Source organism: Bison bison, unplaced genomic scaffold (genome assembly GCF_000754665.1).
Source record: "Bison bison bison isolate TAMUID 2011002044 unplaced genomic scaffold, Bison_UMD1.0 scf7180017864066, whole genome shotgun sequence".
NCBI classification, from domain to species: domain Eukaryota; kingdom Metazoa; phylum Chordata; class Mammalia; order Artiodactyla; family Bovidae; genus Bison; species Bison bison.
In genome coordinates this window covers 2,267,211-2,291,269 of record NW_011494638.1, presented here as the reverse complement: position 1 = coordinate 2,291,269, position 24,059 = coordinate 2,267,211, and the positions used below count along the sequence as shown (strand labels likewise).

The window sequence follows — 24,059 nt, the reverse complement described above, 5'->3', positions numbered from 1 at the left end:
CTAGTACAGCACTGAGCACCTAGCCTATACTAGATGAATAGCTTCTGTTAGACTGATACCAGAAGCAACCTCAATCCCCAAGCAGTCATAGTGGTACATTTGCACAAGAGGTTCTGTTACAAAATTTGGAGAAGTTCTAGATAAGGTAGAAGACAGGAGGCTGAAAAGAACAGCAGCAGGTGTTCCAGAAGATGCAAAGTACTCTGGTGATAAAGTTTAAGAATTATTTAGACCATCTTAAAAAACAGAGGGACAGGGTACTAACTTCCTATATGTTGCTATAACAAAGTACTACAAACATTTTGTTGGTGGTAGTAGTGTTGTTTATTTGCTAAATTGTGTCTGACTCTTCACAATTCCTGGAGAAGGAAATGGCAACCCACTCCAGTATTCTTGCCTAGACAATCTTGTGGTGGAGGCGCCTGCTGGGCTGCTGTCCATAGGGTCGCACAGAGCCAGACAGGACTGAAGTGACTTAGCATGCATACATGCATTGGAGAAGGAAATGGCAACCCACTCCAGTATTCTTGCCTGGAGAATCCCAAGGACAGAGGAGCCTGGTGGGCTGCCATCTATGGGGTTGCACAGGGTCAGACACGACTGAAGAGACTTAGCAGCAGCAGTAGCAGCTTCACAATTCCATGGACTGCCCAACAGAGCAGCCCATCAGGTTCCTCTGTCCATGGGATTTCCTAGGCAAGAATACTGGAGTAGGTTTCCACTTCCTTCTCTAGGGGATCTTCCCAATCCAGGGATTGAACCCATGTCTCCTTCATCTCCTGCACTGGCAGGCAGATTCTTTACCACTCAGCCACCTGCGAAGCCCTTTACTATACATTTAGTGGCTTAAAATAACACAAATGCATTATTTTACAGTTTTGATCAAAAGTTCTAAAACCAAGGTATCAGCAGAGTGTGATCCTACTGTTTGCTTTTGGGGAGAATCATTTTCCTTGCCTTTTCCAGTTTCTAGAGGCTGAAGCTTCCTGATTCCTTAGCTTGTGGCCCCTTCCTTACATGACTCTGACCTCTGCTTCCTTTCTTCTCATCTCCTTTTTTCAATCTAACCTTTCTGTTTCCCTTAAAAGGACCTTTATAATTACACTGGTCCCACCCAGATAATTCAGGATAATCTCATTTCAAGATCCTTAATTCAATCACATCCACAGAGTTCCTTTTGTCAAGTAAGTTAGGAATTCTCCAGGCAAGAATACTGGTGTGGGTAGCCATTCCCTTCTCCAGGGGATCTTCCTGACCCAGGGATTGAACCTGGATCTCCTACATTGCAGATGGATTCTTTACTGTCTTAGCTACTATGCTGTACTTATTCACTCAGCCATGTCCGACTCTTCGCCACCCAATGGACCATAGCCCAACAGGCTCCTCTGTCCATGGGGATTCTCCAGGCAAGAATACTGGAATGGATTGTCATGCCCTCCTCCAGGGGATCTTCCCAACACAGGGATCTAACTCAGGTCTTCCACATTGCAGGCTGATTCTTTACCTTCTGAATCACCAGAGAAGCCCAAGAATACTGGAATGGGTAGCCTATCCTTTCTCCAGCAGATCTTCCTGATCCAGGAATCAAACCGGGGTCTCCTGCATTGCAGATGGATTCTGTACCAGCTGAGTTACCAGAGAAGCCCCATATATTCACAGGTTTCATGAATTAGAATGTATAGATTTTTGCAGGGTCATTATTCTGACTACCTTGGAGAAAGACAGAGAAAGAGAAGCAAATCCTAAAATATGGCATAACTTTATCTGGATGTCTCTCATCCCTTACCTGTTCAAGTAAAAAAGATTGAAACGTTAAAATTAAACATAGTGACTTGAATTGTTCAACATCTGTTTTCTCTAGATTTCCCCTTCGTGTTTAATCTAGTTGAATTTCAATAAAGGGTAATTTAGGAGATTATTTTAAATACGGAGATTTTTTAAGAATGTAGCTCTGTAAGAGATTAGAAAACTAATGAATTAAGTGGAAACTAAGAAGCACATTAACCAGAATTAACTAGTTTGCATTAGATGCAAGAAGGAGGTAGGAGATGATTTCTGAGTCTAGAGACCCCAGGAGACCTTTCACAGTAACATCCAGGAATTGTCTATTTTCTGGAACTGACCTAAATATCCTTGCCAGGAGATCTTCTGGCACAAGGCCATAACAGTTCAAATGTCTTTCTCACTGCAAAGACTGGCACAGACAATCTCTTGAATGCCTTTTGTTTTGTCCATTCATGATTTCATAGAGGCACAAGCAACACATTTGGTCTCTAGATTGTGCAATCACAGATGATGAGCCCTGCAGTGAACTAAAACACTTGGGTTCACCTTAGCCCTTTGAGTTATATATTGTTATCTATTATATGACTGGCTGTGGTGGCTCAGACGGTAAAGAATCTGCCTGCAATGCAGAAGACCCAAGTTCAATCCCTGGGTCTCAAATATCCCCTGGAGAAGGGAATGGCAACCCAGTCCAGTATTCTTGCCTGGAGAATTCCATGGATAGAGGAGTCTGGCAGGCTACCATCCATGGGGTCACAAAGAGTCGGACACAGCTAAGCAACCAACACTTTCACTTTCACTGTTATATGGAAAAAAATATTAAAAGCATCTTTTCATACACACACACAAATTTATATAAGTTTACAAGTGACAACAATATGACTGTATTATATGTCACTTTCTAATAACTAAAGAACATAGAACTGAGAATTTTTGTTAACCAACATAAGATGTATGCTTCAAGAAAAACATAAATCTCTCTATGGCAGAGACCTGGAAGTGTGCAGAAAAGTCAAACTCTTAGCGACAATCAGCAAAATACCTACTGTATCCAATAGAAAACAAAACATAAAAATATCAAAAAAAGGAACATTTTTCAATCTATAAAAATATTAAGATGCGTAAAAAGAAAATGTGACAGTATTATTAGTTTTCCAAGTTTATTGAAATATTTAATAAATATTTAAATTCAGATTATCTGCAGTTTCCCTGGATAATAAAAGCATTAGCCTCAGGAAGTTTTTCACCATTGTCACACTAGGCATATATGCCAGGTATCAAGTCATGGCTTTATGACTAATGCCAGTATAAGACCTCATTTTCTTTGTACAACTTCACCAGCTTATTTGTTATTATTTAATTTATTGAATAACTCTGAAATTAAATATAGATCAAAAGACTTATTTACAATAACCCATCAAGTGTGGACTAGAAAAGCTTTTTTTTATTTGGGGTGTGTCCTGTTACCCACACTGGCTTTTCTTAGACTGTATGAAACTGACATATCACAGTCAGCAATCTGAATCCACTCATGTTAGAAAGGGTATTCACTGATGTGAGCACCTCAGTTCTCATTAAAACAGCTTGATGTTTAAAATCTAAACTATAAAGAAGCCTTCAAAGACAGAGATTTTGACGCATATTTGAAATCATGAAGTGATTATTAATGACTAGCATGTAATGAACATTTGTTTTCTGTATGTTATATATTGTGTAAAATGCTTACATACACTAATTCATCGAATACACATAGTGCTGAAATGAGGTGGATTGTAATTATTCATTCATGTGAATGAAAAAAATTTATAGATATTAATAAACCTGCCCATAGATATACTGCTGAATACCTATTTAGCTAGAAGTCCAGACATCAGAATCTTACACCAGACTTAAAGTTCATGAATTTCAATTCTAAATTTAATAAGAGGATGAATGACTCCTGATCTTTGCAAGATCTCAGATCACGTCAATCAAGGATATCCTGGAGTGATCAACCCCTTAACATGAGACTGTACTTTAACATTCTGTTAATTGAAAGAAGGAAAAAAGTAGTAGCATGCATTGCCATGAGGATTTAACAACATTCTTCCTAGTCACTCTTCATAGGTTTCTATATTCTATCTGTGCCATTTCCATTTAGCTATCAACTTGTGCAGTGTTTAAACTCTAATCTATATACCAGTCTCAAACTTTCACTGACGATCTAGTCCCTCATTCCTAGAAGACTATCCAACATTATACTTGACTATCCACTTCATATTTTCCCCCAGCTAAATATGCCTAGAGCAAAACTCATTTATTTTCTTATAAAATAGTCTTTATGCTTTTTATCCAAAATATTTCAAGTCTTCCAATTGTCTGGTTTCCAGTATATATTGTACACAATTTCAAATTCAAACTTCATACAAATTAAAAAAATAAAATGTTCAAATGCCCTTCCTGACTCCTGATTGTCTAAAACTTTCTCTAAGGACAAGCTATGCAGATAACATAATACACTAGGGAAGAAAAAGATGCATTTGGAATTTCCCCTGATTCTGGTGAACAGGCACATCCTTTGAGTATTTGGAGTTAGAAAAGTAGTTTAGAAAACAAAAACCCCAAGCTTCACAGCTGATTTTCAAGGTCCTTCCCCATCTGGCACTGGATGATGTGATGTCCCAATATTACCTCTCAAGACCAGCCTATTTGTCTACCAAAATGGATCCCTAATTCCCATATCCAAGTCACCGTCAAGTAGAACCTTAAATACCAAGAGATCATTCATGTATATTCTAGCTACAAGACTACCTGTTTTTTCTTTCCTGTTTTCAATGATCACTTATAATTCACATGTCAGTATTATCCCCTCAACTTATTTCTCAGCTAAATGCAACATGCATAAAGAGAGAGAAGGCCTTTTGTTTTACATCCTCTAATCATAAACAATGCTTTCGCACTTGGTGTAAAATGTGTTGACTTGTCTTTGAAATTATACAGTCCTCCTTCTAAGTCTTTCCTCTACTCAAATCTATTGGTATTTATATTGTGTCAAATTTTTAGTGTGTTTTTACATTATCTGGTCCAACAATCTCCATACAATTTCAATGCTAGAGGAACTTAGAAATTATTATATCAGAATGTTTATTAGACAGTTCTATTGTAGCCTGCTCAGTTGTGAGCATGAAATAACTAAAGTATATTCATAAGACACATTACCATTAGGGAGATGTTCAATGGTGTGATGCAGGAAGTGTTGAGTTTTAAGCCATGGTAAGATCTGTTTTCAGTTCTGACTCCAAGAGGTTCATCATTTCTGCTCATGGCCCAGCTTTCAACATCAGGAAAAAAGAAACTTACCTCAGTTGAGATGATAAGCCTAATATCTAGTGAATAAAAGCAGAGGCCTGGACTATACTACATGCTAAAAGGGAAGAAGTATCTACCACCTCTCCGGTCAAATATCAAAAATTTTTAGAAAAGAGATGTAGGCCTGCTGAGTTCTACTTACTCTAGCTTCCTTATAGGGGCAAGAGAAAATATTTGTTCTACCCAAGTTTCTCCTTCTCACTCTCAGTTCAGATCGGAAATGGATGCTCCATTCTCTGTTAAGGCTCCTCTCTTTCCTTTCCTTTGATATTCTTGAGATATGACCTTTGTGTCTTCCAGAGGCAAACAATCATGTCTAATGAAAAATGCTGAGCAGAGAGCTGAAGTAGATAACTACTTCCCCACGTATGAATTTGTGCATTTTCTCAGGCAGAGCCTAGAGGAGTAGAGTTGCATAGATACAAGTATATTGCCTAATTTAATTCTCTTAATGAACCTTCTATTGAGTGACACATGCATTACAGGTACACTAATCTTAGTGGCCACCTGAGGCAGCCAGAGTCCCTCAGACCCACTAGGGTGGCCACCCCATCCCAGTTTGCCCAGGGCTTTACCGGGGTTAGGATGAAAGCTCTGTGTCCTACCAAACTCTTCAGTCCCAGGAGACACCATCTCTGGCTTTCATGAGCAAAGCTTTTACTTTTCCTTTAATATATCATAAAATGATCATGTTTGCGTGTGCTAGGTGAAAAAGTTGAGATGTATTAAATGATCTTGTGAGCTACACGTTATGGTTACAATCCGCATTTTTCAAATGACTCACAAATTAACTAACTCTCCCAAGCTCACCCTGGTAATGAGTGGTGTGGTCAAGATTTAAAAGTAGGACTTCTAATTCCAAATCCTGTGTATTCACTGTCACGCCACATCGGCCTGTAGCTCAGAGACGATGCAGGATTTTCCCCTCCTCAAGTCCCAGTGGCTAAACAGGAAAACTGAAAATATTATACCCTTACTTACTGTTCCGTCTCTAAATTTGTACCCTTGGAGCTGTCTGTACCCAGTTGGTGAGGGAGTAGGATGGTTCAATAGTTTTTCTTGGACACCAAAGTCACATATACCCTTTTTCCTCCTTCCGAGCTACTTATACAACTTTTAAGACTGGATAAGGACAAACACACACAGACACACACACCTTTCTCTGCTGTTCGGATCTCAGTCTGAATTGCCATGTCAGACTACTTTTTTCACTTTTGATAAGACTTTTCACATAAACCTCCCTGTGTTTCTCTGAATTGTGCTGCAGATCACTTTCATTACTGCTAAACCAGTCTTCCCATAAAATATATCTAAGTCTAAATCCTCAATTACAAGTACTCCCCTCAAACTCTGTATAAATCAATGAAGGCAAATGCATATACTGTCAAGAGTTTCCACAGATTTTACCATGTTGGTCAAATCTGACTCTCAGCTCTGACCCAGACAATATACTCTATTGTATATATTCTGTGGTTTCATTCATTGCTTTGGTACTTCATGTACTTTTAAATGTAGAATATATATATTTATTATAGAAAAATAAAAAATGTATAGAACATATAGAGAAAAGGAAATATGTAAATCAAAAACTTCCAAATCCCCAAATCCAGCTAAAGATAGCTATAGCAAATATTTTCAGCCCACTTTTTTTTTTTTTAACTCCTAAGCACCTACATTTCCAATGAGACAAACTCAAAGGCCAACTATATTTCCTCACTTCTGACATTTCTGTTTTTTACCTATGTGAAGCTTATAAAGAACACTGTACTTCTCCCATGGTATACTTGGATTAATTTGCATTTCCAGAAGAAATTTTATGTCTTTTTTTTTTTAAAACTTTCTATACAGTAAGTCCCCTACATACGAACCTTTAAGTTGTGAACTTTTGAAGATGTGAGACTGTGTTCACAGGCCCAATCATGCAAGTTAGTTTACTTGAGGATGCACTGTTTTTGAGGAACAGGATCCAAATGCAGAACAGTACAAGAAGGTTGCAGCAGCCATTTAGAATGCAATCCAGTGCTACTGTGTCATCTATCAAGAGGAAAAAAGGGCTACTACCAAGACATCAATGGATCATTTTTTCCAAGAGGGTAGATAGAACTGAATCCAGCAAGGAATCAGAACCTGTGCCATCAACATCAGACTGGAGTGAAATTGCAGCTTGTCCTCCATCTCCTATTGCTGATGATCCTTCTGCTCTACTATCTCCCACCTTCTCTCCCTCCTCCCATCAGTAATTCTTCTTACCCATTCACTCTATGCCAACCCCTGTGTGCCAGTTGTTGCACTGTACTACTTTACCTTTCAAGGTACTGTACTGTGAGATTACAAATGTTTTATTTTGTGTCTGTTTTATGCATTAGTTGTATGAGAAGTATTAGAAAACTATTACAGTAGAGTGCAATATAGTTGATTGTGTTAGGTGGGTTCCTAGGCTAACTTTGTTGGACTTACAAAAAAACTGGACTTAAGAATTCACTCTCAGAATGGAACTCGTTCATATATAGCGGGCTTACTGTACTTGATACAAATACATGCATCTTATTAAACTTGGGGATTCTTCTGAAACATGAGATTCTGTAGTTGTCACCTGGAACAAGTATTTCAAGTGTTGCTTCCTGAAGGAATATTTATATATTAAGTTGATAAGGTGGATGATGTGACACTATGTGAAAAGATTTACACTCAGACCATTCTGAGCAGCAAAGGCTTCTATCCATCTTTACTTTGGCCTTTCCTACCCGGGACCTTAGAGTCTAATCATCAAGATAATGAGCAGGATTTGCAGTGATGTTTATCATGGTTGACAGAGTTATGTAAAAGCACTCCAAGCAAAAGACACGTCTGCCATGCCTAAATGCACTTGCTTCTAAAGACTAATATGCATCTAAAAATTAAGTTTCTTGTACTTTTGGCAGATGAGTCTGCTATGTTAATGAAAATTGTAAAGGCTTCTGAATATAAATTCATAGTTTCTTCCCCTCATTGTCATCACCTAGAAGTTACTGTTCAACCACTATGTTCCCAGAACAACTGAGTCATTGTCACAAGACACAGAAATTCAAAGTTACAGATATATTATTCAAAAGATTAATATATTTAATATCTGTAGTCAGGCATTCAGTTTCAACTTCCTGTTCAAACCCATCTTCCACTTTTCTCCTGCATATACTATGACATGTTATTGTCCCATACATTTTTTTGCCTGTGATGCTATTTAAGTTTTTGAACTACTTTCTGCTCTATGTTTCTATAGGCACATATTAAAATTCTACCAAACTTCATATCCCAATTCAATGCCATCTCCTCATTAAATCTTTCCTGGCAACTCCAAATCATAAATATTTTCCTTTAATAAATTTTCGGAGAACTTTATCCACTGGAAAAGTGAAGTCACCCTTAACCTTGTGTTATAGCTGAGGTAATTGGTTTAATGCCAAAGATTAGATTCTGCTATTTTCATGGTAATTTTTATTATTATTATTTCAAGTGCAGAGAATATCATTTTATAAGTGAAGGTAAACACATGAAATAGCATTCTGTTTTCTTCAAATTCTAAGTATGTAATTTTGAATAACATTTAATTATAGGCATACATAAGTATGGCAGATCAGATAAATGTCATGAATTCTTTCCTCCCATAAAGAGTCAGGGTCTTTTTCCACTGAGTCTGAGCTCACAATTACTTTTTCTAGACAAAAGAATGTAGCAAAAGTGCAGGCTGTCAGTTTCAAGCCTGGCCTAAGGTTGCCTTGCTGCTTCAACTTGTTTTCTTCGAATCCTGTCTTTGCCATATGAACAACCTTCATCTGGCCAGCTGGATGAAAAGTGACATATAGCCCACTCCCCTCTGTTGCCCAGATAATAGTCAGACACCCACAGACATGTGAGAACCAGCCCCTGTCCACCAGACCGTACGTGCATAAGTGAATGCAGACAAGATCAGTTAATCACTGTTTTAAGCTACAGAATTGCAGGGTGGCTCATTACACAGAAACATCTGTCTGATACCAAGATTATATTAGGATATTAGGATAAAAGGTAATAGAATCTTGAAACTGGAAGAATTTTTGAAGAATCAAGCATCTCATACCCAATTTCCTTTGCAACATTTCTAACAAGTGATCACTCAAACTATTTAAGTATCTTTGGAAACATAGAATTTGGTTCTTCACAAAATCTTACTGTTGGAAATTTCTCCTCATATTAAGAAGACTGGCTACTTATAATTTCACCAGCTATCCATGTTTTTCCCTCTGCGAAGCTTGGGACAATTTAATCGCTTTCCCACATCTAATCTTTTAAATATCTGAAGACCTTGAATACATTCTCTCCAGAACCTTCCCTTTTTCAGGTTCAGTGTGTCCCTGGCTCACTGATGGTTTTTCATATGGTGTGATTTGAGATCCCTTTTCAACACACGTTTGATCTACAAACCTTCTCTCTTATCTACACCCTGTGCAGGTGTTGGTCCCTGAACTGAGTGCACAGTCCTGAGAGGCAGGGGAGCTGGACATGGTGCAAGGCCTTCCATCTTGTTTGGATTCTGCACTTCTCTGCTGGTGCTCTATAGAGACACTCCCTGCAGGCTCACCATGCTAGCATCACAATCTGACTTAATTTGCCACTAGATTCAATGAACACTTTGAATTTTTTCATGTGTCGATATTAAACTGTCTTTCCTCTCTTCTACAGTCTGAGTTCAAGGCCCCCACCTATCCCTAATTGTGACAATTAGGCTGCTGAGAAACACTCCAGGTCTTTTCTCCTTTCAGATATATGGTAAGAGCGCAACAACCCTCCCCTTAAACTAGTCTTTGCCACATGATTTGCTTTGTTCATTGTAGTATAAACAGAAAGGAAACATGTCACGTCTAACAAAAAGCTTTAAGAGTAAGAGCCCAGTTTGTCACTGCCTACTTCCGTTACAATGAAACCATGAAAATGTGTGTTGAGAATTTGCCAGCCTGGTTCCCTGGGCAGCTATCAAGTGCATCCTCCTTTCTTGTTTTATATGCATTGAAAACATACTACAGACAAGAAATAAACCTTTATTTGATTAATACAAAAAAACTGAGAAGGATGGTGAGTTATTGCATAGTAACCTGGTTTATCCTGACTCATACACTATTTATACTTCACCTTACCATATTCAGTTGTAATATGCTAAAATCTTAGATATTAATTCCATTATCTAATAACACTATTTTACCAACAATGTCACCCACAAATCCTACAATCAGATCTTTTACATTTCCATTTACTTCAACTAAAAATAATCAAAGTGCTGGTGCTCAGTCATGTCTGACTCTTTGTGACTCTATGGACTGCAGCCCACCAGGCTCCTCTGTCCGTTGGAGTTCCCAGGCAAGAATACTGATCAGGCTGCCATTTCCTCCTCCAGGGGATCTTCCTAACCCAGAGATCAAAACTGTGTCTCCCGTTTCCTGCACAGCAGGCAGATTCTTTACTGCTTGAGCCACCAGGGAAGCCTAAAGTCAATTCTTAAAGCACCCCACTAAGATATTCCACCTGATTCATTAGTCATCACACTTTGGGTTTAGTCATTCAATTCATCATTAATTTATCTTAGTGATATTATGAAATATTATATATTCCTGCTGCTGCTGCTGCTGCTGCCAAGTCGCTTCAGTCGTGTCCGACTCTGTGCGACCCCAGAGACGGCAGCCCACCAGGCTCCCCTGTCCCTGGGATTCTCCAGGCAAGAACACTGGAGTGGGTTGCCATTTCCTCCTCCAATGCATGAAAGTGAAAAGTGAAAGTGAAGTCGCTCAGTCGTGTCTGACTCTTAGCAAACCCATGGACTGCAGCCTACCAGGCTTCTCCGTCCATGGGATTATCCAGGCAAGAGTACTGGAGTGGGGTGCCACTGCCTTCTCCTTATATATTCCTAGGGGATATTATAGAAAACCTTAGCAAATACTTTCCTGGAATCTTAAAATGTATCTACAAGTTTTATCTGATACACCTACTTAGAAACCTTATCAGACCAATACATAATGTAACATTAAGTTCAAAATACATAATTACAAAGAACTGATGTAGACTTAAGGATCATTTATTTGCAAATTACATTAGTTTGGCATACTAGTAAAGTGGTCAAGTCCTAGAATAACATAAACCTAGTTCAAACCTCAGCTCTAATGATCATTATTTCACCTTGACCATGTTAAATATCTCTAAGGCTTAGTAACCTCATTTGAAAAATAACTGTAACATCTACCTCAAAAAGTTGTGGTGAGGTTTAAAGAAAATCACACATAATGCTTAGATATGGGCCTGTTATAATTAACACTAGGGAAAGTATTTGTTGTTATAATGAATTTGAAACATCAGCCCTATTTTTTAAATATCTAAAATGTTTCCTTACATTTATCCTATATTTTATATTGTTTTTCAGTGTTAAGAAAGAATAAAGACCAGTATCTACCTCAGTTCAGTTCAGTCTCTCAGTCGTGTTCGACTCTGCAACCCCATGAACCGCAGCATGCCAGGCCTCCCTGTCCATCACCAACTCCCAGAGTCCACCCAAACCCATGTCCACTGAGTCGGTGATGCCATCAAACCATCTCATCCTCTGCTGGCCCCTTCTCCTTCTGCCCTCAATCTTTCCCAGCATCAGGATCTTTTCAAATGAGTCAGCTCTTCTCGTGAGATGGACAAAGTATTGGAGTTTCAGCTTCAACATCAGTCCTTCCAATGAACACCCAGGACTGATCTCCTTTAGGATGGACTGGTTGGATCTCCCTGCAGTCCAAGGGACTACCAAGAGTCTTCTCCAACACCACAGTTCAAAAACATTAATTCTTCGGCATTCAGCTTTTTTCATAGTCCAACTTTCACATCCATACATGACCACTGGAAAAACCATAGCCTTGACTAGATGGACCTTTGTTGACAAAGTAATGTCTCTGCTTTTTAATATACTGTCTAGGTTGGTCATAACTTTGCTTCCAAGGAGTAAGTAATTTCATGGCTACAATCACCATCTGCAGTGATTTTGGAACCCCCCAAAATAAAGTCAGCCACTGTTTCCCCATCTATTTGCATGAAGTGATGGGACTGGATGCCATGATCTTCGTTTTCTGAATGTTGAGCTTTAAGCCAACTTTTTCACTCTCCTCTTTCACTTTCATGAAGAGGCTCTTTAGCTCCTCTTCGTTTCTGCCATAAGGGTGGTGTCATCTGCATATCTGAGGTTATTGATATTTCTCCCGGCAATCTTGATTCCAGCTTGTGCTTCCTCCAGCCCAGTGTTTCTCATGATGTACTCTGCATATAAGTTAAATAAGTAGGGTGACAATATACAGCCTTGAAGTATTCCTACTAGTCTTCAATTTAGAATTGGTCATATCTGAGAATTATGGTTCGATTAACAAGCTGCTCAATATTTAAGAACATATGGTGGATTAAGCAAACTTGTTACTTCAAATGAGATTACACAAGCAAACCATTTTGGTTCGCAGTGACTATTACTGTGTTTTTATTTTGGGGTTTTTTTTTTCCTTTTTTTTTTTTTTTTTGCTCTCCTCTATCATCTGCCTTTGGGCTTCCCTGGTGGCTCAGCAGTAAAGAATCCTACTGCCAATGCAGGAGCCACAGGTTCGATCCCTGGGTTGGGAATATCCCCTGGGGAAGGAAATGACAACCCACTCCAGTATTCTTGCCTGGGAAATCTCATGGACAGAAGAGCCTGGTGGACTATAATTCATAGGGTCCCAAAGGTTGGATATGACTTAGAGACTGCTGCTGCTGCAAAGTCGCTTCAGTCGTGTCTGACTCTGTGCGACCCCATAGAGGCAGCCCAACCAGGCTCCCCCGTCCCCGGGATTCTCCAGGCAAGAACACTGGAGTGGGTTTCCATTTCCTTCTCCAGACTTAGAGACTAAACAACAAATACTTGTCTGTAAGAGGAAATCTATGTTATCTACTTTCATAGAATAAGGTATTCATTTATTAAAAGATACTTAAAGCACCATTCAATATATGCTTTATTGGGATATAAAATGATCAAGCTCATTTTTTTCCCCTAAGATAGTTTATGCATGTTAGATATAGTCAATAGTCAAATCAATTAAGCTTTGGAAAGAACCCTAAGGTTAAGGATGCATAGTAATCATAATTGTCGTGTAACCTAGAGGCATTATTTTCAATGCTTTTTGACTAATAACTGGTAATTTTCTAACACAAGCCATTTTTTCTGCTCAATGTAGCAGATGATATTTTCCATAGTTACTGAACTGGCAGTGTTTTAAAACTGACTACCCAATTACTATATTCATAAAGGATTATCAGTGATTTTAATTCGCTGCTTTTCAAACACATAAAATAACTGGAAGGTATTCAAACATTAAACTTGATTCTATTTAGTGTATCTTTAAAGATTCATTGATTTTCTAATGAATTTAAGCCAAGCCAGAGACTTAACTCAAGAGTAAAGATCTGTTTTAAAGAACTGAAAATGCACAGTAATACTAGATGTTCAATAAGCAAATTAAATACAAATCAAGCTTTAGAAAAATATGCTTCTACATAGCAATTTTTTTTTCCCCAACATATATGCTCTCCTAAGGTTTCTTAACTAGGAATTTCTTTTTCTGAGGCTAGAATATCTCTAGAAGCTGCTACATTAATGAGGTGGGTCCTCCTGCAATACTTGAGGTTAGAAGAGAGGATGGAAAGTACCAGCTTGAAAGATATTTTGGTTTTCAGATTAGGAGCCTGGAAGAAGGAAAGCATTTCTGAATGGGAGTCACAAAGGTGAGAAAAGATATGGCCTCAGGGGCTGGGGGTTGTAGGTTGCAACTTCAATCCCTAAAGCTGAAGTGGCTTTACCAAAAGCTAGTCTTTGGAAAGTGCATTATCTGGGATTTATTTAAAGACCATCTCAAGTACAGTGAGCTGGGATTGGGCTTTCAAAAACTAGGGAAAGACAGACTTCTTGTTGGGTATATTTTTGACTGGCAGTCATTGAAAGATAAAAGGGAAAGCAGGCCCTTCCTGAGGAGCCAACCAGTACTGTGTGAAACAATTATGGAAAGGAAAGTTTCAGAGTTGGTAGTGGCTATGGTTTCCTTCCCTTGAATGAAGGGCTGCATCCAGGGCTGATATGGATGAAGGACCATAAGCATCTTCTCAATCAGAAATGTAAACCTATCTTTCTTAAAAAGCAGAGAGAGTGGCCTTTATATGATGAGTATATATTCTAATATTATTGCTCAGTTGTGTCCGATTCTTTGCAACCCCATAGATTGTAAACCAGCAGGCTCCTCTATCCATGGGATTCCCCAGGCAAGAATACTTGAGGGGGCTGTCATTTCCTCCTCCAGGGTATCTTCCTGACCCAGGGATTGAACCTACATCTCCTGTGTCTCCTGAATGGCAGGTGAATTCTTTACCCGTTGAGCCACAGAGAAAGCTATGTGATGTTTCAGTGAAACCCTGCAACCCAGCATGATCCTGAAGTTGTATATTCTTATGAACAACTTAATAATAGAAATATAATCTGGCTGAGGAATACTCTCTGCACTGCTTTATCACCACAGAAAATGGTCTCATTTAGAGTGGACATCAGGTCTTTTGTGGATGGAGGAATCTTTTCACTAAAATCATTACCAGATTTGAGAGTCTTACACAGTATCCCTGGATTGAGTGTCCTTCTGCGTTTGTAGTCTACTACTGAGTCAGAAAAAATGTTAAGCTACAAACTAGGCCAGATGAAAAAGCTGTCAATCTCTAATTTTGTGAACTATAAGCTAGTAGTAATGAGGTAACAATTTCATTTTCTTAATCCTGTAAATGAGTTCTATGAATTATGTGCCAACATCTAAGTAGGAAAAAATACACCTGGAAGAAATTATTTATAATTTACTCCAAGAAAACTATGGTATCTATAAATCTGGTTCAGGCTGCAGTCAGTAACAAATCTTCCTTCCACAGACGTTATGTTAACATATATTTCCTATTAACAGAGTCTAAGAATGTGGTCCTGGTGTTTTGTAGTTAAACCTGGTGGTTTTCCATACATTGAAGGAGTCGGCCTAGTGACTGGGCTTTGTGCCTAACATAAAAATGGCGATATTAAGGAATTTACGAGTCTAATAACCAAGATCTTCTCAATGGCGATATTAAGGAATTTACGAGTCTAATTTCAGCTCAACATAAACTAGGAAACTGACAGCTGGTGGTAGGCCGAAGTTAGATAGGCAGGGTTTTCTTTTTTTTTATTTTTGGTGGTGGTTTTCTTTTGCTTTGTTTTTGCCACAGGAAAATAATGGCTTAGTAATCATTTTTTGATAAATGAGTTTTAAAAAGTTGATAGCCTTACTGATATCAGCTTTCCTAGCTAAGAGGTTCTCTGTCTAGGCTAGATCTTGCTTATAAAATATAATGTGTCTGCTTGGCAGGAGGACTGCAGGCAGAGTGCTGAGCACTAGAGGACCCCAGCCTCACATAAGATTATTTTCTAGCTGATATAACTACACACTGTCATGACTATGTCTGACATGAGTTACGAGATGCCAGGTTTCATTCATTCTATAACGGACTGAGCAAGATGACTCCCTTTATTACTTGTATAAAGAACAGGGTGAAAAAGATTATTCAATGATTAATCATAAACATTTTCCTTTCAAGTATGGAGTTTACTAGAGGAAATCTTTAACACAGTGTGAATTTATATCTAGAGTGTTCTAAAGAGGTGAGGTTTTCTGATAGAAAGGATAAAATTTATCTTAGAATAATTAGAGTAGGATTATTGTATAAATTTTCTCAGCAGAATCTTTAAACATTACTCCAAAATAGAAAAGAAGATTCATAATCCAAAGCAAAGCAACCTCCTAATCAACTGGGGTTATATCTTCTATGAGAAAAACTGCCTCGTGATTTTCTTTTCCTGTTAAGAGCTCAGTAACATTAAGTTTGAGAGATGTTTAAGTTTCTTTTAAAAAGTACTTCTCATATGTGTCTCCTCCTCAATCCACAGTTATTTCAAGAATATTTTTTCTTAAAATATGGTAGACCCAAGTCTCTTAAAAAATAATTCTAACCAATGATCTAAGAGACTGTCATTCTAAACCAAAATGAACTTATGAATGAGGTCCTAAAAGGGCAAGACACTACCATAAACTTTATAAAAGGAAACACAAATAACAAAAGACCGACTCTGTGCCTTTAGAGAGCTTAAAATCAAGTCATCAAGGATATGAATCTTGTAAAGGTTATGCAACTTAAGAAATTAATATATGTTATAGGAATGACATGGAAGAACATAGAAAAGGGAGTAATACTACTTTGTTGTAAAAAGAGAGAAACAGAAATCAGGAAGGACACTCAAAGCCATGTACAAACAGCCAACTTTATATTGCAGAAATGAGGACACATTAGACATATTTCAGTAGAAAAGGACTGTGCTTTAAGGAAATGGGCTTCCCTTGTGGCTCCCCTGGTAAAGAATCCACTTGTAATGCGGGAGACCTGGGTTTGATCCCTGGATTGGGAAGATCCCCTGGACAAGGGGAAGACTACCCACTCCAGTATTCTGGCCTGGAGAATTTGATAGACTAACAGTCCATGGGGTCACAAAGAGTCGGACATGACTGAGCCACTTTCACTTTAAGAAGATTAGTCTTTAACAACATATAGACTAGAATTAATGTGGAAGAATAAATTGATGCAGGAAGATCAGTTAGAAGATAACCTTGTAATTGCCTAGATAAAATGTATTGAAAACTAAAATGAGGCTGATGGCAATCTAAGTTGAAAAAAGTATAGGCATGGTGATTGAACTGTTGTACAACTATGAATTATGGAAGTAGATACGTTTGCATCTGATAACCCATATAACAATTAACAGTCCCTAATCTTAACTCAGGTCTCCCTAAATCTATAGTGCTCTCCTCTACCAAATCCCCTGGGAGGAAAAGGAGTTTTTCCATGAAAACAAATAATTGGAAAGTGAAAGAAAAAGGCTTCTATTTTGCCCCAAAGAGTGATTTGCTATTGTGAGTGAAGCAAAGTTATGTGAAGGCTGTCATTTTCTTGGTACTTGGTAAACCTGGTTGACAGCGTGCAAGGATGTTTATGCATGATGAACCACCAACCCAGTGAAGGGTTTATAGCAGTGGAAAGAACTGTTGTCCAGGCTTAGGAGAATTTCTGGCCTTTTTCTTTAGCAGAAAGGAAATTACCTGAGGGGGCACAGAAGAATTTAATTTATAGGCTAGATAGGAAAAAAAAAAAAAAAGTTATCCATTACCAGGGTAAAGACTGCTGCTATGAGACAAGATGGGTTAAAAGCTCCTTAAGAGTAAGAACAATCTTAGCTTCTGTGTTAAGTGACTGATTTCACACCAGACGAAACATGGAGGTCAAGACTAGCAGTGGGGAAGAAGGCATGAGGACAGAATATAGGATCCTAAACTTTATAGAGAATATAAAAGCAATGTGAGAACTATGACAAACATGAAACAGTATATTAAACCTGTTATATCCATATATTTTACAATCTGTTTGTGTCTGGTGTAACAACTACAACAAAAATCATGACTTTAATCAAGGTAAACTTAAATACAAAAGAACTCTTCAGAATTCTGACTAATGATTGACTTGCTCACATTCACTAAGTTATTTGTTCATGGCAATAATTGAACCTTGGAAATCTCGGCACTTATTTCATATATATATATATATGTGTGTGTGTGTATATATATATATATATTTAGCAATTTTATCTGTTTGAAAGGGAGGTCAACACAGAAGCTAATCTTTTTCTATTTGACATATAGAGAAGATACTGCTCTTCAATAGTATGTCTCCATTTTCTCTTTTTCTTACCTCTTTCAACATCACCTCTTTTCTAACAGGTTCAATAATCCTAGTAGTGGTTGGAAAGTAATCACCAATTTCCTGGGATTAAGGAGAGTGGCTATAGCATAGCTCAGAAGCACAGACAGAATATAAATCTTTCTTACCATAGATTCAGAGAACTTATTTCCATGAGAACTATCACGATAACTTTAGTGACTGAAGAAAGAAGGGAACAAAAATTATGAGTCTCTCTTCTCTCAAACTACATGTTTCCCCACTACCCTCATCACTGTTTTATAGACTTTCCTGAATTTTGATGGAGACACAACTGGTCCCTCTAGACTAGGAAGAAAAAATTAGAGAGAGGCCTTGAAATGCTCCCCAGTATGCAATGAATAAAACTACTATATGCATATGCACAACTGATTCGCTTTCTTGTGCACCTGAAACACACACATTGTAAATCAACTAAACTTCAAAAAAATTAAAAATAAAACTGGCTACAAACATCCAGGGAAAAGCAAACTTAAGTAATGCAGTTAAAGCCCCAAGGGAGTGGCAGCCTAACTCAGAAAGTGATTCATGAAGGTACTTACGTGCCTTCATTCACTGTCACTGATTAAAGAAGTGGCATCAAACTGACATTCAAATAATGTCAAATTATCAGATGCCAGGCAGCCACGGGCATGTATCACTGAGATGTTCCTCAGAGAAATCTTCTAGGAGTAGCTGGTTGACAGACTTCAGTTAGCACACCTCCAGAACCAACTGCAGCATTCATTTACCCAGGCCACTCTCTCCCCAAGCTGCTGCCACCCAATGAACGGGCATAACAGACCAGCCATGGATGCTCAAGGTGGGACTCCTCTCACAGCCAGCCTGTTTTCTGGGACTCCCCACTAACTGACACTTCACTGTAGTCTCATCAGTTTCACTGCAGTCGGTTTAAGGCTCCTCATGCCTAGTTTTCCTTCCTTCTTCTCTCTTCCCAGGGTATCAGACCTGCATCATGGTTCAAGGCACTTCCTGCCTACCCCTATTGTTTCTCCACTTTATCTGAGATGGTTTTCTCCCAATAGGTCTTGTATTTTTGTATCTTGGTAAGACCCTTAGCTTACATTATGACAAAAGCTACCAAACTCAAAAAGTACTATAATGTAAAATGTTAAATGTATAACTTCACTGAAACAATCATCTTTACATCCTTCTCTCTTTTTCTGTCCATCTTTTCTCTCTCCCAGAACCTGTCTGAATTATACTGTGACAGATAGGAAAAATAAAACTTTGGCATGTCTTTTCCAGCAACACTTACAGGAACTGTAGAGAGAGATGAGCAGAAATTAGCAGTATTGTTAACTACGTTACCTGGCTTCACTGTATATAGACTGTGCTTTTATTGACACTTGAGATGTGAGAGGGAAGGAAGGCTGTGGTCCGGCTCGGAACTGACTAGGAATGCTGAAGGCAGAGGGGTGAAGGATGCAGCACCCTTGTCATGAAACAGCAACGACTCCCTGTTTTCAAAGTCTGCTCCAGTCTCAGTTTCCCAGGACAATAGAAATTTTAATATTGAGAATTATAATTAAGCAAATTATAGAATTTGCTTTATTAAAATATATATTTAAATACTTATAGGGAAAGTAAAATAAGAAACAAATATTTCTGGAAGACAGTTTGACTGAAAATTTGCATTTAAATGTATTCTTCAAGTTCTTCGGGAGGAATCTACTTTCAGGTAACAGAAAATTCTCTTTCTGATGACTAAAAATTATCACCCCTTTCCCATACTGCCATAATTGCAAAATCCCTTGCTAAGTCTATGAAGGAGAAGTTTCTGGAAAAATAATGTGGAAATAATCAAAATGCAAAGATGACCTATTGTAGCTAGACATTTACACAACATACACTTAACAAAAGATTTAAGTAGATTAACTCTTTTGCACTGACAATGAAAAAAGTCCATATTCAGACATGAGATAGGAAGGCAAGTTGTTATTAAGTGATGAATGCCACAGGGAGGTAAGAACTGTAAGAACTGTAATATGATAAACTCAGATAAGCCTTTAAGACCATGACATACAATGTTTTTTCCAAAATTAAATTGAAATTCAACTTATTTTCTAAGATAAATACTTCTACTTGATGTGTCACACTGTCACTTTTTAGTAACTAAAGAAAGTATATATGATTTAGTGGGGAGAGGATAATCCATTTACTACCTGAATTTTCTATAACTAATCCATAGTGAGCTTTTGCCACAGTTGGTTTTCATAATATATTTAAATTACTGTGATATTCCAGTATAAATGCAATTCCTCATGTATTTAAAGGGCATCAAAAAGTCTGTATATATAACAAATATCTTAGTTACTTATTTGAAAAATCCAAATAAAAATGATTTTACTATGTAGGAGCTTTAAAATCGAAACAAAAATTTTCATATGGGTTACAGTAAATAGCATGTGGATGTTATTTAACAAGATTCATTTTAAAGGAATGAAAATACTATAAAACATAACTGAAACTATTTCTTTGCCCCAACCTAAAACATATATCTAAATTTTGCTTCTATTTCTCTTATACACAGATGTGTTCAAATTGCAATACTTAAAAAACAATTTATCTATACTGTGCATAAGCTTTGGCCCACACACTACACTTTGAAAACTGATTATACATCTGTTCTAGTATCATTTACAATGATGATGCTTAGAAATATCCTGGAAAAATTAATAGAAGAATGAACAAATATTACACAAAGGTTTTGAAATATTTCCATTATGTATAAATAATGGAAGTGGAAAGTTTTCCAAGGTACTAATGTGTTGTCAAGTAGTAAAAAAGAAAAGGTAAGGAAAAAGAAACCTACAAGTTGAAGATAAAGGATAGTATTAGTGATTAAGATCACAGATTCTGGAACTAACTGGGTTTGAACACTCACTTTGCTACTTTACTAGCTGTACGGAGAGAAAGGTCTTTTTTTTTTTTTAAACTGCTATATATATATCATTTCCTCATGTATAAAATGATGGTCAAAATAGTACTTACCTCATAGAGCCATTGTAAGGAACAAATGAGTCATTATTTATGAAACAACTATAATGATACCCACTATTAAATCAACACTAAATTATTGCTTATTTATAGAATGGCCATATGTTGGCATTTATGTTCAATGTACAGGGATATATGAAACTATTATTCTATAAAAATATATACAACATATAGATATAGATATATGCATGTATATGCAAGCACACAGAAAAAGGCCTAACAACACATGAGCCAAATTCTATCTTTAGGGACATTAAAGCAGATCTTTGTTGTTTAAGTGTTTTGTTTAGAAAATATAATTGATATAACTAAATAGAAAATATAATTAACACATTATTTTGTGGTCACATTTTAAATACTTTTATACACCCATAAAATGCAATTGCAGAAAATGATTACATTGACTGACTTATTGAAACAGAAAGATATTCTCATGCAAACATCATTAAGTGCAAACAAGCAGATCAAAACACTGTATTAACTGTACTAGTAATTAAAATTATATCATTATGTTTTGTCTATGGAATGATCTATTCTGGCTAGGTGATTTCAATTTTCTTTATATACAGATATATTTATTCATAATTAAACTTAAATATACACAAATCTATATACTTTTTAAAAAGCACTATAAAACTATTTTACTGCAAGAAGAAAGCAACAGCAAGGCAAGCTAATTATACCATCATGAAAGATTCTGCACTCAAAATACCTATGTTGAGAGCACAGCCAAGAAACATTGATGAATGGAATGAATTAGGAAGGTTATGAGTGTACTCACCCACCAAACGCCTGTAGTGCAGAGAATTTGGAAGCATCCAAATCATTGCCACTTACTATCCGAGCCTTAAATGAAAATGGAGAGAAACAAAAGAAACAGACTTTCAGCATTCTATAGCTATGTACACGTGAATTGGGAACACGCGTCAACTGCACTATACACGTAACACCTAGTATGACAGATGCTAAGCAGGGTCAGCTCCAAGTCAAAGCTACTGTGGTTTTATGGGTGGAGGTTTTGAAATTAGCTGTCAGCATTCAAACAAAAGCACTGGCAGAGTCAAGGAAAATATCATATTCCAATACCATTTGCCCTTAAAACTTGGTATGTGCAGTGAAGATCATGAATCAGTCAGAGGGATCATGATTTGCCAGACTTAACAACAGATGCTGCGTTTGACCGTAGCAGACCCCTAGGTTGGCAAGTGTAAGCTATAGTAAGCAAAGCTGGCAAGGTGTAATCTCTTCATAAAAGCAACAGATTGGGGCACACTTAAAGGACAACCAATGAATGGAAAGCTGGGATAACATGCACAGTTCACAACTAAAACAGAAGAACCAAAACAGGTCTAATATGTCACAAACAAACATGTACAAAAAGACAAGATCCCTCAGGAGGGAAGAAAAAGTATGATTTAAAACCTTTTCATCCACAGAACTGCTATCTGAAAGAGAATCAGGAAAAGAAGGAATAAATGTTAGATGGAGTACTTTCCAAGAAATCATTTAAACATATACATGAACCAAGTGTTAATGTTCTATAGTTTAAAATTATAAATGAACCCCAAGGGAAGAAGGATAGCTGGTCCCTGCAATTTAAAGAGTTGGAAAATGTGCCAGAATGCTTGAAAAGTATAAAAGGGTGATTACAGAGCTTAACGAAAGACAGTGTGTCATAAAAAGAAAAGAACAATTGAAGTATCAGAATGCCTAGGCTCCAGCCAGGACTCTGCCACTTGCTAAGCACACTGGGCAAACTACAAATGGTCTGGAGTCTAGACCTAACTCTGAAATAAAGTCACTAATACTTTGCTTTTTGCCTCCAAACTTTGTGAAGAGGCTCAATTAAGATCAATATATGTGAAAGTAAACCCCAGGTGACTATATAAATTAAAGAATTTTTATTATGGGATTATTTATTGCTTCGCATATCATAGAACTTTAGAACTAAAAGATTAAGTATATTTCACCTTGCAAATAAGAAATCTGATGCCTGAAGGTGTTAAATTACTTAAGATCCCCAAACCACCAAATGACAGAGTGGTATAAATCCAAGGCTTCTGATTCCCCATCTTCTGCCCTTTGGATTCAACATTTCAAGTAAATTGAACAGGGAGGGATGTTTGGTCCATGGTTCTCCAGTATAACTTAGGATAAAATCACCAAGTCAGTATTTCTCAGTTTCAACTGCTCATGGGCCCAAGTAGATGAACGATGGACTTGTGATTTTTCAATTTTTTTGTTTCTTTTTGAAACAACTGATAGCTGGTCCCTGCAATTTAAAGAGTTGGAATGCATAGCATGGTCCATTTCTAACTTACACAGTGTTACTGTGTTTTAGCATAAAGCCAAAGGGATTTCCATATGAATACAAGTTTGCAGAAAGCTAGAACTGGAGTGACCTTACATTTTTTGTATCCGAGACCTTATTTTCATAGATGAGTCCCAGAAAGAGGAAGATTTGCTTGAGGACATGTAATTCAATGGTGATTTTTATTGATAAAAATCTGAAATTGTCTGTTTTCTTGACCCATTAAATATGAACCAGTTAACATAACTAAATATTTTTGTGTAATATTTTGAAGATTTTACACTATCCTATGGTTGTATCTTTGAATACAAAGCACAGTAGGCACAATATAAAGTAATAAAGCAATATGGCCATAAATATTTTAAATACTTCACAAAATACAGAAAATAAAATTCAGCACTGTATCAGAAGAATAATATATCATAGCCATGAAGATTTTTTTCAAAAGCATGATTTAAAAATCATTGACGAAAAAAAAAAATAAATAAATAAAAATCATTGACGACTATAAAATGACATCAACTGATCATACAAGCTATTTGATAAAATTTCAAAACCTTCCAAACAATTTTTAACCTACTTAGCCTGGAATGAGTTAATTTTCATATGCTGAAAAATGTCTTTCAGAATCAACTTAAGTGTAAAATATTAAGGCATCCCTGTTATTAAAAGGCAAAAATGTCCACTACAATATTTTAATTTATTTCCATAAATCCTAACCAATAGAGTA

The 24,059-nt window shown here is 37.1% G+C and overlaps 1 protein-coding gene across 1 annotated transcript in view; it reads right to left on the bottom strand.

The window, feature by feature from the left end:
• The window catches only part of UNC13C (unc-13 homolog C (C. elegans)), a 673,935-nt gene that overhangs the window by 482,147 nt on the left and 167,729 nt on the right, over positions 1-24,059 (bottom strand). Inside the window, exons 4-5 of the mRNA XM_010836764.1 lie at positions 22,441-22,463; positions 21,800-21,864 (exon numbers count right to left, since the gene is read on the bottom strand). Of these exons, the coding sequence (XP_010835066.1) occupies positions 21,800-21,864; positions 22,441-22,463 (88 nt within the window). The remainder of the gene's footprint in view (positions 1-21,799; positions 21,865-22,440; positions 22,464-24,059) is intronic.